General features: G+C 40.4%; 1 protein-coding gene across 3 annotated transcripts in view; it reads left to right on the plus strand.

Moving 5' to 3' along the window:
• The window catches only part of BORCS6 (BLOC-1 related complex subunit 6), a 69578-nt gene that overhangs the window by 45391 nt on the left and 8583 nt on the right, over positions 1-15604 (plus strand). For 2 of the 3 annotated variants that reach the window (XM_053774706.2, XM_053774704.2), the window contains exon 7: positions 834-910. In XM_053774706.2, the coding sequence (XP_053630681.2) occupies positions 834-910 (77 nt within the window). Of the gene's footprint in view, positions 1-833; positions 911-14795; positions 15044-15604 lie in introns of those variants that run through there. The other variant, XM_053774705.2, reaches the window with a different exon arrangement.

Consider the following 15604-nt stretch of genomic DNA (forward strand, 5'->3'; position numbering starts at 1 on the left):
AAGCAGAGAATTTGTAGTGTGGAAATTAGGAGGAGGTGTGGAGTTACTAAAAGTATTAGAGGGCTGAAGAGGGGTTGTTGAGGTGGTTTGGTCATTTAGAGAGAATGGAACAAAGAATGATTTGGAGAATGTGTAAATCTGTAGGGGAAGGAAGGTGGGGTAGGGATCCTCCTCGAAAAGGTTGGAGAGAGGGGGTAAAGGAGGTTTTGTGGGCGAGGGGCTTGGACTTCCAGCAAGCATGCATGAGCGTTAGATAGGAGTAAATGGTTTTTGGGGCCTGATGAGCTGTTGGAGTGTGAGCAGGGTAATATTTTGTGAAGGGGTTCAGGGAAACTGGTTAGCCAGACTTGAGTCCTGGAAATGGGAAGTACAATACCTGCACTTTAAAGGAGGGGTTTGGGATATTGGCAGTTTGGAGGGACATCTAAACTGTCATATCTGAGCACCTCTGTAAAGACTGATTATGTATGAGTGATGGTGAAAGTGTTGAATGATGATAAAAGTTTTTTCTTTCTTTTTTGGCTTTTCTTTCTTTTTGGGTTACCCTGCCTCGGTAGGAAATGGCCGACGTGTTAAAAAAAAATTGTATTATGTGTAGTATGTTATATTTTCTGTTTTTGCTTATTAAAGCCTCTTGTAGGCAAAATGTCATAATTTAAGTTCTGCTTTTGCTATACTTGTCTTTTTTAACCATTTTTTAGCTCATGGCAATGCTCCAACTACTCTCATTTATCTCTAAAATATTTCATATTGATTGATGATTTAGTATTCACTATGAATGTAGCACTTTACCATCACTAAATACCTATAAAGTATGCACTTCCTTGTTCCAGTCCATGTATCAGCTGATGGCAAAAACAGAAGAACTGAGCAAATCGATGAAACCTATTTACAAACTCCAAGAACAAATGTATCCTTTTATACTCATATGTTTACAAATAGCTTAGTGATTTGAGAACAGTTTTTATTGAATGTTTTTTTAGGTTAATAAGGATACATTCTTTGTAGTGAAGAAAAATGTTCGTGTTGATTATAGAATTTTACAAGAAAATATTTCTTATAGGCACTATAGGTATGGCTACTGTTTCTTGTTAGAGGCAGCAACAGTGATGCCATATATGATGTGAGAGTCACTGACGCTTTTGACATGAAGGCAAAGACAAATTTTAAAACAAACTTTGATAGGGACGATGTTTTTCTTGGGGAGATACTTATCAAGTCTTACTTTATTGACCCTTTGAGGGTCGACAGGCCCTCTCCGAGACTCGTTCTCAGGGTCGGCCAAATTTAAAAAAAAAAAAAAAATCTTATGAAAAGATGGAGAATCTTTTCCCGATAATAACGACACCAAAAGTATGAAATTTAATGGAAAACTTACGGAATTATGCTCTCGCGAAGTTAGCGGTCTCGGCGATGTTTATGCATCGGCGATTTTGCCCACTTTGAGCCCCATCTTCGGCCAGTTCCACTGCACTAGTCGACAAAAACATGAATATTTCACTAGAACTCCATTTTTCTATCGAATGAGTGCAAGAAACCACCCATTTACTAATTTCAACTATCCAGTACAGTGGTCAGAATTTAGCAATTTTGCCAATATCACACAAATTCAAAAGATGCCAATTTCTGAATAGGGTCCAGAATAAACAAGAAAGACACTCCTGGCACTAAAATGACATTTCCTCTGTTCATTAGTCACATCTCAAGGCCCCTCTTACATTCTTTTGCTTTCCACTTTGAATTTTTATTCTCAAAAAATAGAAGATTTACTGTTATGCAGACTACTGCGTTAGTGTAAAAAATGGTATAAATAATATTGGCACACCTGCGAAAGAATATTAGACTCGCCAGTTGACGTGTATTGGATGCTTGGCATGATTTGTTTACTTTTGAACTTTGGTAAAAATCGAACATTTCTGCTACTTTGAGCTCAATTTCAAGGTACTTTTCATTGTAAAACCAGTCAAAATCATCTCAATTTCTGTAATATGTCTTCCATTCTATAAAATGAGACCAAGAAAACTAGAATACAACAATAAATACCATACGAAAATACAGTACAAAGTCGCTGTTTTATTCCAAAAAAATGGTCAAAGTTTTTTTTTCTCATTATGCACTGTGTGCTGCAGGACTTTTTTTATACTATGCACACTGACCACATAGACCCATTCTTTCATATGTAGGCCTACCAGCTTTCTCCCACTAGATTTGAGGGTGCTAGAATTTAGGCGTACTAGTACGTCAAAAACCCTGGGTCGTAAGCTGTACTAGTACGGCAGAAACCCTTAAAAGGTTAAACTACATAGAACATACTGTAACTTTGTCACAATAAAAGCATGTTCTATGTCTTTGTCTTCAAATAAATGCTTGTTCTATACAGTGGTCCCCCGCTTTTCGTAGTTCCCGGCAGTCGTAAAATTCGCCAATCATAGGGGTATTTTCATATAAACATGGACTCGCTTTTCATAGGTTGACTCGCGAGTTGTAGTTCGTCCGGGACGCGTACCCACGGCGTGAGCTGGGGCGGCAGCCAGTCTGGCATTGTTTACCAGTGAGCGAAGGTCCCCTCACGTGCTCCAGCGAAATATTTCATAATATTCCATTTATTTTAGTGCTTGCAAGTACTAAATAAGCTACCACAGCTCCAAAGAAAGCTCCTAGTGCTAAGCCTGTGGTAAAGAAGGTGAGAAATACGATTGAATTTAAGAAAACCATCATTGAACAATATGAAAGTGGTACAAGTGTGGCCGAACTGTCCAGGATGTATAAGAAGCCCTACACAACCTTATGTTCCATAGTGGCCAAGAAAAAGGAAATAAAGGATGCTGTTGTTGCGAAGGGAGTAACTATGCTGACAAAAATGAGATCACCAGTACTGGAAGAGGTTGAGAAGTTATTATTGGTGTGGATAAATGAGAAACAATTAGCAGGAGATACTCTTATGACTTCGATTATTTGTGAAAAGGCTAGGCAGTTGCATGAAGATTTGGTAAAGAAATTGCCTGCAAATAGTGGTGAAGTGAGTGAATTTAAGGCCAGCAAAGGCTGGTTTGAGAGATTTAAGAACCGTACTGGCATACTAGTGGTAAGGCATGGTGAGGCTGCCAGTTCGGACCACAAGGAGGCCGAAAAATATGTGCATGAGTTCCAGGAGTACATAGAGGCTGAAGGACTGAAACCTGAACAAGTGTTCACTTGTGATGAAACAGGCCTCTTTTGGAAGAAAATGCCAAAGAGGACCTTCATTACACAAGAGGAAAAGGCAATGCCAGGACACAAGCCTATGAAAGACAGGCTGACACTAATGTTCTGTGCTAATGCTAGTGGGGATTTCAAAGTGAAGCCATTACTAGTGTACCATTCTGAAAATCCCAGAGTGTTCAGGAAAAATAATGTTATGAAGAGTAAATTGTGTGTGTTTTGGAAATCTAATAGTAAGGCATGGGTCACGAGGGAAATTTTCGTCTTGTGGTTCAATGAAGTGTTTGGCCCTAGTGTGAAGGAGTATCTCCTGGAAAAGAAATTGGATCTCAAGTGCCTGCTAGTAATGGACAATGCACCTGTTCATCCTCCAAACTTGGATGACCTAATTTTCGAGGAGTTTGGGTTCATCACAGTAAAGTTCTTGCCCCCAAATACCACTCCTCTCCTCCAACCCATGGACCAGCAGGTTATTGCAAACTTTAAAAAATTCTACACAAAAGCAATGTTTCACAGGTGCTTGACTGTGACCACAGACACTCACTTGACCCTAAGGGGATTTTGGAGAGAACACTTCAGCATCCTCCACAGCATAACCCTTATAGGTATGGCTTGGGAGGGAGTGACTACCAGGACTTTGAACTCTGCCTGGAGAAAATTGTGGCCAGATTGTGTTTACAAGAGGGATTTTGAAGGATTTGGGACTGACCCTAATGAGCCTATGTCTGTTGTAAAATCAATTGTGGCACTGGGGAGTTCCATGGGGTTGGATGTGAGTTTGGAGGATGTGGAAGAATTGGTGGAAGACCACAATGAAGAGCTCACCACTGAGGAGCTGCAAGAGCTTCAGCAGGAAGAGCAACACATCGCAGCTCAGAATCTTGCTGCAGAGGAGGAGGAAGAGATATGGAAGAAGGTGCCTTCTTCAGAAATTAAAGAGATTTTTACTATGTGGGGTAAGATGGAAAGCTTTATGGAAAAACATAACCCTAACAAGGTTGTTGCAAGCCATATTGGCAACATGTACAGTGACAAAGTCTTGGGCCATTTTAGGGAAGTGTTAAAGAGATGCCAGAAACAGAGCTCTCTCCACAGTTATTTTGTGAGACAGGACTCCAGTGACTCTCAAGGTGGTCCTAGTGGCATTAAGAAACACAGAAGAGAAGCAACCCCAGAAAAGCAAATGGTACCTGAGGTGTTGATGGAAGAGGATTCCCCTTCCAAACTATAAACAATCCACTCTCTCTCTCCCCCTCCAGTCTCCCATACACTAAGAAGAATCTCCAATAAAGGTAATTGTTATGCTGTTAATGTTTCATTTATCATTTCCCATTGTATTGTTTATGTACTACATGTATATTTCATGTTAAAAATTTTTTTGTTTTAATACTTCTGGGTGTCAGGAACGGATTAATTGTATTTACATTATTTCTTATGGGGAAAATTGATTCGTAAATCGTAAATTTCGTTTATAGTAATGGCTCCAGGAACAGATTAATTACGAAAAACGAGTGACCACTGTATCTTTGTCTTCATTCTTGCTAGAAATACACCATTTCTGCTGACACTTGTGACTCTATTGCAGTGTAATGTCATCTCCAGTTAGATGTGTGTTTTCTGTTGTTGCTTCCTTTGCCCTTAGCTTAGTGATGTGTGTGTTTATATTTGTACATTGGACCCTTGTTTTTCGTAGCATCGGAAGTTGTAGTTTTCAGAAATCGTGACTTTTTTTATCAAAACATTGACTCGCGAATCATCGTTTGACTCGCAAATAGTCGTTCATCCCAGATGCATGTACACAGCCCCGAGTGGCCCCATACTCCATTCTCAGCCAGTGTGCCATTGTTTATCAGCGAGTGAGGACAATCTCATGCATTCATACGATACATTTCATAATATTCCATTCATTTTAGTGCTTTCAACTGCTAAATAAGCCACCATGGCTGCAAAGAAAGCTCCTAGTGCCAGGACTTTGCCATACCATGGGCGGGATTGAACCCGCGGTCAGAGAGTCTCAAAACTCCAGACTGTCGCGTTAGCCACTGGACCAGCTAGCCACAATAAGATTCGTCCAACTAGGTATATTTCTACACCATAGGAAGGTTAGCATAGGCACCACTGTGACCACAAATGCAATCGTGTCATTACGATTTCGTGAGTCATGTTGACGACATTGAGGGGACTTGAGCTAGAGTTCGTCACGGCCACGCTAGCTGGAGATTCATCTGTAAAAACTTGCATTTGTGGTCACAGTGGTGCCTATGGTAACCTTCCTATGTTGTAGAAATATACCTAGTTGGACGAATCTTATTGTGGCTAGCTGGTCTAGTGGCTAACGCGATGGTCTGGAGTTTTGAGACTCTCTGACCGCGAGTTCAATCCCGCCTGTGGTATGGTTTGTTTGCAATCGTGTCATTACGATTTCGTGAGCCAGGACTTTGGTAAAGAAGGTGAGATACACGATAGACATCGTTGAAAAATATGAAAGTGGAATGCGTATGGCATAACTTGCCAGGCTGTATGTGAAACCCCATGCAGCCATTGCTTCCATCGTGGCCAAGAAAAAGGAAATCAAGGAAGCTGTTGTTGCAAAAGGGTTAAATTCTTTCTTCTTTCAACACACCGGCCATATCCCACCGAGGTGGGGTGGCCCAAAAGGAAAAACGAAAGCTTCTCCTTTTACATTTAGTAATATATACAGGAGAAGGGGTTACTAGCCCCTTGCTCCCGGCATTTTAGTTGCCTTTTACAACATGCATGGCTTACAGAGGAAGAATTCTGTTCCCCTTCCCCATGGAGATAAGAGGAAATAAACAAGAACAAGAACTAGAAAGAAAATAGAAGAAAACCCAGAGGGGTGTGTATATATATGCTTGTACATGTATGTGTAGTGTGACCTAAGTGTAAGAAGAAGTAGCAAGACGTACCTGTAATCTTGCATATTTATGAGACAGACAAAAGACACTAGCAATCCTACCATCATGTAAAACAATTGCAGGCTTTCGTTTTACACTCACTTGGCAGAATGGTAGTACCCCCCTGGATGGTTGCTGTCTACCAACCTACTACCTACAAAAGGGGTAAATATGCTCACAAAAATGAGATCTCAAGTACTTGAAGATGTTGACAAGTTATTGTTGGTATGGATCAACGAGAAACAATTAGCAGGAGATAGTGTTATGCAGTTGATAATTTGTGAATAGGCAAGGCAGTTGCTTGATGATCTCGTAAAGAAAATGCCTGCAACGAGTGCTGATGTTAGTGAATTTAAGGCCAGCAAAGGCTGGTTTGAGAGATTTAAGAAGCGTAGTGGCATACACAGTGTGGTAAGGCATGATGATGATGCCAGTTCTGACAAATATGCAGCTGAAAAACATGCGTGAATTCAAGGGGTGCGTAGAGGCTGAAGAATTCAAATCCCAACAAGTGTTCATTTGTGACGAAACAGGCCTCTTTTGGAAAAAATGCCAAGGAGGACCTACATCACACAGGAGGAAAAGGCACTGCCAGTACACAAGCCTATGAAAGACAGGCTTACACTTTTGTCCTGTAGTAATGCTAGTGGGGATTTCAAAGTGAAGCCTTTACTAGTGTATCACTCTGAAAATCCCAGAGTGTTCAAGAAAAACAGTGTTGTGAAGAGTGAATTGTGTGTGGTGTGGAAGGCTAACAGTAAGGGGTCACAAACGAAATTTTCCTTGATTGGTTCAATGAAATGTTTGGCCCCAGTGTGAAGAAATACCTCCTGCAAAATAAATTGGAACTCAAGTGCCTCCTGGTAATGGACAATGCACCTGCTCATCCTCCAGACTTGGATGACCAAATTGTGGAGGAGTTTTGTTTCATCACAGTGAAGTTCTTGCCCCCTAATACCACTCCTCTCATCCAGCCCATGGACCAGCAGATCATTTCAAACTTCAAAAAGCTTTACACCAAAGCAATGTTTCAGAGGTGCTTTGATGTGACCTCAGGCACCCAATTGACCCTAAGAAAGTTTTGGAAAGATCACTTCAGTATCCTGCATTGCATAAACCTTTTAGGTAAGGCTTGGGAGGGAGTGACTTCCAGGACTTTGAACTCTGCTTGGAAAAAATTGTGGCCAGATTGTGTCCAAAAAAAGGATTTTGAAGAGTTTGGGGCTGACCCTGAGGACCCTATGCCAGTTGTGGAATCTGTTGTGGCATTGGGGAATTCCATGGGGTTGGATGTGAGTAGCAAGGATGTGAAAGAGTTGGTAGAGGACCACAATGAAGAGCTAAACACTGAAGAGCTGCAATAGCTTTATCTGCAGCAGCAACAGACCACAGCTCAGGAAATTGCTTTAGAGGAGGAGGGAGAGACATGGAAGAAGGTGCCTTCTTCAGAGATTAAGGAGATTTGTGCTGTGTGGAGTAGGATGGAAAGATTTGAGGAGGAATATCACCCTGACAAAACTCTTGCAAGCTGTCTCGGCAATATATACAATGACAATGTCTTGTCACATTTTAGGGAAATTTTAAAGAGATGCCAGAAACAGAGCTCTCTGGACAGATATTTAGTGCCACAGGTATGCAGTGACTCTCAAGCTCGTAATAGTGGGATTAAAAAACAAAGAAGGGAAGTAACCCCAGAAAAGCACTTGGTACCTGAAGACTTTATGGAAGGGGATTCCCCTTCCAAACAGTAATTAATCCATCCTCTCCCCTCCTCCCGTCTTCCATATACTAAGAAGAATCATCAATAAAGGTAAGTGTTATGATATTATTGTTTCATTCTTCATGTCTCATTGTTTTCTGTGTATGTACATCTATTTTTTTTTTTTTTTTAACAAGTCGGCTGTCTCCCACCGAGGCAGGGTGACCCAAAAAAATGAAAGAAAATCCTCAAAAAGAAAATACTTTCATCATTCAACTCTTTCACCTCACTCACACATAATCACTGTTTTTGCAGAGGTGCCCAGAATACAACAGTTTAGAAGTATATACGTATAAAGATACACAATATACCCCTCCAAACTGCCAATATCCCGAACCCCTCCTTTAGAGTGCAGGCATTGTACTTCCCATTTCCAGGACTCAAGTCCAGGTATATAAAAATAACCGGTTTCCCTGAATCCCTTCACTAAATATTACCCTGCTCACACTCCAACAGATCATCAGGTCCCAAATACCATTCGTCTCCATTCACTCCTATCGAACACGCTCACGCACGCCTGCTGGAAGTCCATCTATATTTCATGTAAAAAAATTATTTTGTTTTAATACTTTTGGGTGTCTGGAATGGATTAATTGGATTTACATTATTTCTTACGGGGAAAATGGTTTCACAAATCGTTAATTTCATTGTTAGTCACACTCTCTGGAACGGATTAATTACGAAAAATGAGGGTCCACAATTTTTGTATGTTTGAAGCTAGACCTTTCTAAGGAATGTGTGAGATATCTGTTTTAATTTTGTATCTCCAAGAAGCAGGCAGTGCAGTTAGTTTGTGAGCTGACCTTTCAGACCAGGCATCAGGTCACCTTATGTAACCTAAGTGTCAGTAACACTGATAGATCTCTGCAGTTCTGCACTCAGTACTGTGGGTGATACTGAAGGTGAAGTACTGCCTGGGAGGACATCTTCATTTTTGGCCAGTTATCTGTGAATGATCTGGACATCTAGGCCATCTTTTGTGGATGTACTGATGGCTTCCAGGAAGTAGGCTTTTTATATTCTACCACTCTGTGCTCTTGCTGCTTTTTTTTTTTTTTTTTTTTTTTTTTTTTTTTTTTTTTTTTTTTTTTTTTTTTTTTTTTTTTAAATGAAAAGGGGGGTTCTAGCTACCTCTGGATGTCTCGGAAGGTGCCCAAGTAGAAAGTGTAGATGGTCTCAGTGTCCATGTGTGTACTTCTCTATGGAAGTTGACAAGAACAACTGCTTTTGGACCACTATTGATCTTGGCTCCCTCATCGCTTGACCTGATGTAGGCAACTGGGTCCACCAAGTCATGATTGGGTGCCAAGTAAAGGAATTTTCCTGGCAGGTTAAGTTTGATTTTAAACACCACCTCTACAGCCAAACAACCATTGTTTTATATGAGTGCTGCTTGGACTTCCTAGAGCACCACCAGGAGAACCCTTGCCTATTGCCCTGTGTTTAACTTCTTCAAATAGTAGACCATTATATGCCTATGTCCACTCATTCACTGCTGCTGCAGGATAAACTCAACCAGTAGAATTTTAGACATCTGCTGTGTTGAGGAAGACATCTAGGCTAGAGAGGTCTAAGTGAGTAACTTCAGTATCTATGTTTTTATCTCTTGGAAATCCCCTTTGATGTCATGTGTCCAAACTATGAGTACTGGTACCAAGCAGCTGAGGTAATGAGTGAGGTTAATGGTGCGAGCGCCAAAGTGCAGTGTGGGATGAATGTGTGATAGAAGTTTATCAAGCCTGTGAATTTTGGTATCCTGTAGCTGGTGCTGGGCTGCGTCTAATTGGGGCAGGACATCATTGTGAATAACAAAGTTGTATAGAAAATCTACATCAGGGGCTCTGAAGATACCCTTTACTGTGCTTGCCTTCCACAGATACTTGAGGATCTACTGGATTAGTCATTTGTGCTTCACTTTGTCTATACGTGTGATGAGGTCAGAGAGAGAGGTTAAGAATAAGTCAAGCACTTTCATTATATTATCTATGAATTTAGAAGCTCTACACAAAATTGTGGAGCTCAGACAACATGAGTTTTACCTCATGAGTTTCATTATGGGTATGGGAAATAAAACACAGACATCAGTTGGTTTAGAAAGACACGTAAGCAAACACTATAACATATTTATTAGAAAACGTTTCGGTCCTGGGACCTTGATCACTTCTAACATACAGAGGTACAAGCTATCCTCAACAAACCGCCCATGGAACAGCCCCCTAAACAGTTCATAGTACTCCCATGTGGCGATGTTGCCACGAATACTCGCCGGGCACTTGCTGTGAGTAACATCAACGTTTCCACCATAAACACATCCTCTATCAAAGACCTCACTACTAAACGCAGCCCCACACCTCTAACTTCTACAGCAGGCGTCTACACTATCCCCTGTGGGTTCTGTCCCAAGAAATATGTAGGCGAGACAGGCAGAGATCTTGCAGTCCGCCTGAATGAGCATCGAAATGCCTCTAACAGAGACGATGTAAGGTACGCCTGTGTCCTCCACAGAGACTCCACGGGGCATTTGATGAACTGGAACGAGGCACAACTCGTTCTCACCGAACCAGACCTCAGACGCCGACGGTGCCTAGAAGCCTCACTAATCACCGTCACCGACACTATAGAACGCAACACTGGAAACTACAAAATTTCAAAAACATTGGCATACATGATACTTAAGCAGCACCAACCCAACAACACAGGAGTCACATGATTTCATCGTCTACTGGTCCTCATCATAGGCAGAGGTTGTTTTGATAAGGACCTGCCTCGCATGGGCCAGTAGGCCTTCTACAGTGTTCCTCCATTCTTATGTTCTTATGACATTCCTCAGGTCACGTGCGTCACATCTCACTCTCCGCCTATATATATAATGTCTTTCTACCTCTGTATGTTAGAAGTGATCAAGGTCCCAGGACCGAAACGTTTTCTAATAAATATGTTATAGTGTTTGCTTACGTGTCTTTCTAAACCAACTTGTCGGTATTTATTACCAAGGTTTATACCACAGACATCAGTCCCTAGAACTTGGCTTATAAACCAGCTTGAGCAGAGTGGCTTAGGGACTGTTGGATGGACATGTAATGCCAGGTTTGAGTGTGTTGGAATTTTGCTTCTGTCAGTTATCAGAGTCAACATAACACTGAGTGTCAATATATATTTCACTGTACATGGTCTAGTAGCATGGCTAGGACTATCTCCAGAGGCTCATGGGGCTCACTATCAGCCATTGATAGTGATTATGGTGATGCTTCCATTGACATAAAAGACTGCAGGCAATGCCAGCCACACATGCAGCACTGGGTGTTAGGACAAAGATGCATGTGGCATCAGCACCAGTCCTAGTAGAGACGCATGTCCCATATCCGAAATACCATTGGCAGCAGCCACCCCACACATATAACAACCACAACTACCACCACTACAACCAATCACACACATTAGCAACCTCCATTAGATTGCATCTGGGATTGGCAAGAGGATGCAAATTTTATGCCAGCTCCCATCGATTTGATGAGACACACAATGGAATCTTGCTGAATTGTACTGTGAATGGTGATTCAGATGAACTGAATTTTGATGAATCACTTATCAAAATAAGTGATGCAGTCCAACAGGTATTACTAGTATACAGTAGCAAACACTGATGTTGCAGTATGGCTGTGGCCTGGTGGCTAAAGCTCCCGCTTCACACATGGAGGGCCCGGGTTCGATTCCCGGCGGGTGGAAACATTTCGACACGTTTCCTTACACCTGTTGTCCTGTTCACCTAGCAGCAAATAGGGACCTGGGTGTTAGTCGATTGGTGTGGGTCGCATCCTGGGGGACAAGATTAAGGACCCCAATGGAAATAAGTTAGACAGTCCTTGATGACGCACTGACTTTCTTGGGTTATCCTGGGTGGCTAACCCTCCGGAGTTAAAAATCGGAACAAAATCTTATCTTATCTTATCTGTGGCTTTCTAAATGGAAAGACAAGTGTGGCTGACACATATCTCTTCTTTGCCATAATCATGCATGCCTATGGTATGCATGTATAAGCACAACAGTGCAATGTATTGGTTGACAGACCTTCTATTATGTACCTTGCATTCAGTGATCTCATCCTTATCAACAGATTTGTTTTGTGCTGCAGATGCTCCATTTTCAGACAAAAGTAACCCTGACAAAAATGACATGCGATGCAAGATTAGGAATGTCTTTATGTACCTGAAAAATAAGGTCAGGGAGTTCTTTTATCCCTCCTAGAACCTTGTTATTGACGAGTCTCTCATCCTTTTAAAAGGCTGACTATTGCTCAAACAATATTTACCAAGAAAAAGTAAAACACTTTGGCATCAAATTGTTAGTTCTGTATGGCTGTGACAGTGGCTTGGTATTAGATTTGATTGTTTATGCAATAAACAAAACATTGGAAGATACTAGGAAGTTATTGGGAATCTTGGGTGATGTGATCAAGAAAATGATGGAACCGTATCTTGGTAAGGGCATACATTATACACTGATAACTGTTACACAAGCCCTTTACTCAGTAATTTTTTGTCAGTAAACAAAACAGTCATGTGTGTGCTACAGTGCATGGAATGTGAAGACATATGCCCAGGCTCAACTCAGGCATTGGTGGTGAAGTGCAGGTATTTCAGGCTGATGACTTGGCATTTCGGTGGCATGACAGATATGATGTGACACTGTTGACATCCATCCACCAGAACAAAATCAAGCAGACAGGAAAGGTAGACAAAAATGAGTGAACTCATAGTGAGACCAGCTGCTTTCATGGATTATATAAATAATATTCATTTGGTGAACAAATGTGACCTGCAGACTAGGTATGTTGATTGTGTGCAGAAGAGTTAGCAGTGGTACATATAACTGTCTGTCTTGTAGACATTGCAGTGCTGAATGTCTACAGTATGTACCAGGTTAAGACCGGAAACACTCTTTATCTGTCATTAGACAAATAATACGTAGTCTATTTTGTCACAGCAGCACAACACACATCAAATACCCACTCGTTTGAGTCATGGTAATCACTTTCTAACTGAACTTCCTGTTACTTGCAAGGAAAAATATGCTCAGAAGAGATTTTATGTGTGTACTCACACTACAAAATAACCTGCTAAGAACAGAGATCTACGGCTTATGTTTGAGTAATGTGAAACACCACTGTGTGTACAGCTGTGCATCAGGGAGTGCCATACACTTTCAAGTTATAATAAGATTGTTAGTGTCTGTCATATATGTGTTCATATGTGAAAGGATTCAGGAAAACCAGTTAGCCAGGCTTGAGTCCTGGATGTGGGAAGCACAATGCCTGCACTCTAAAGGAGGGGTTTGGGGTATTTGCTGTTTAGAGTGACGTGTAAACTGTCATATGTGTGCACCTCTGGCAAGACAGTGATAGTGTAAATGATGGTGTTTCTCTTTGGTCACCCTGCCTCAGTGGGAGACAGCCGGTGTGTTAAAAAACAAAAATTATTTAAAACAGTAGAAAACTGAAGCAAATGGAAGAGTGTATATACTACATTTGCATGAAAAGTGTATATATCCCTGGAGTTTACCTGGAGAGGGTTTCGGGGGTCAACGTCCTTGCAGCTTGGTCTGAGACCAGGCCTCATGGTAGATCAGGGTCTGATCAACCAGACTGTTACTGCTGGCTGCATGCAAACTGATGTATGAACCACAGCCCGGTTGGTCAGGTACTGACTTGATATACTGATGACACTTTTAGTGCAACTATTTTTATGTATAAAAAGACATTGGCCATTAAAAGAAAGTTCTAGCCACATCAATACCACCAAACTAAAAAAAAATGAAAATGCAAAAGGAAAAAACAAGCAAAATATTTTTATAAGAAGTGTGTGACAGTACTTGTTGCCATGACAGGATCAATGATCTTCAGTTTGACACCTTTATATTTCTTGAAGTACGTACTGACCCAATTTTAATTCGCTTTCTTTTATTACCTATGTAAAATTAAGCTCTTCGTGTTCATAAGAATTTTTTTTTATATTGTTACACAGAAGCAACCTTTAATTTAGGGTCCCTCAATAGTGAAGGGTTAACAGATGGTCAGACGCTCCCCCATTATTAGTCCTTCTTATCAAGAGTTTACTGTACTCTGCTGTACAGGTCGGCCATCACTAATCCGGCATCACTGGGACCTGTAGTGTGCCGGATTAGTGAGTTTGCCAGATTACAGAGTGGTTTAGAATACAGTTAATTAGCATATCAATAGAGACTTTCTGCTACATCTTCCTCATTTTCATCACTGCTTTCTCCTCCACTGGCTTGCTGCTGTGGATTTACAACCATCTGCACAATTTCTGAATCAGTATAATGGTGAAATTTGAGTTGGTATAATGATGAAATTTGAAATTATTCTAGCTGAAATTAGTACCAGATTACTGATGGAACCAGACAACTGAGTGTCGGATTAGTGATGGCCGACCTGTATTAACATTGTGTACTTTCTGGTATTGTTAATCTCATGGTTGTCCTGTTATTCTGATGTAGACTGTTGCATTCTTGCACTGTTTTATTTTCCTTTCAAATTGCTTCTATATCCTACTTTTGTTACTTTTTTCTTCCAGTTTGTTCCCCTTTATCCTGTAGTGTTGAGTGACCCTTATAGGGTAGTTATTTTGTCAGTATGGTATTATTAACACAGTTTTCAGTATTAAGTTATAATTTAGTGAAGAAAAATGTGGATTCTGAATTATTCCAGCCACTGAATTGTGACTCCTTCTCTGTTATTATAATACTATTATTGGAAATTTTTTACAACAAAAAAGAAAGTGTGCAAGATACAGATGATACTTAAAATTTTTACTTAAAAAGATTTGAAGGTAAAATCTGCATTTTGTAGATATTTACCAGATTCATATTTTGATATTAAAAAAAATCCTTAACTTTGATTTCAGTAAGGAGGTGAGGCGTCTACTTGACATGTTTGAAAATATTATCCACTCCAGTGGTTCATGAAACTCAAAATACAAAAAATAACTTGACAAAAGTTTGGCAAGGTACTGTTCTCTGCCAGTGATCTCTGTTGGTGATAAATATATAAACATACTCTAGCTTATAAAAACTATGTACAGTGGACCCCCGCATAACGATCACCTCCGAATGCGACCAATTATGTAAGTGTATTTATGTAAGTGCGTTTGCAAGTGTATGTTTGGGGGTCTGAAATGGACTAATCTACTTCACAATATTCCTTATGGGAACAAATTCGGTCAGTACTGGCACCTGAACATACTTCTGGAGTGAAAAAATATCGTTAACCGGGGGTCCACTGTATATGTATGTATGTATTAGGGTGCATCAAATGCCCCATCATTTCTAAATTCGGAGGGAACTTTTTATCCTTTTTTTTTATTTCTTTAAAAATCATTCCCTGCAAAAATTGGGAAAAGTTTCCACTTTATCATTGTTGTCTACTAAGTAAATAAAGCTTGAATTAAAAACCAAGAAAAAAAAAGCAGACAAATATAGAAATACTGTACTAAAATCATAATGTATTTTCACATTCATACTGTCATGGACAGAAATGTATGGTGTTCATTCCAAAAAATGTATGTTACTAGTAGGAAAATGAAAGCCAGTTATTTACAACCTGTCTGTGTTTGACTGCAAGTCTCTCTATGTAGAGGAAGAATGTAAAAAAAATCACATTTTCATAAAAGTAGTTACAAGTTGCCTTTCAGTTTTGCTTGTGCAATTGTGGCAA

Source organism: Cherax quadricarinatus, unplaced genomic scaffold (genome assembly GCF_038502225.1).
Source record: "Cherax quadricarinatus isolate ZL_2023a unplaced genomic scaffold, ASM3850222v1 Contig556, whole genome shotgun sequence".
NCBI classification, from domain to species: Eukaryota; Metazoa; Arthropoda; class Malacostraca; order Decapoda; family Parastacidae; genus Cherax; species Cherax quadricarinatus.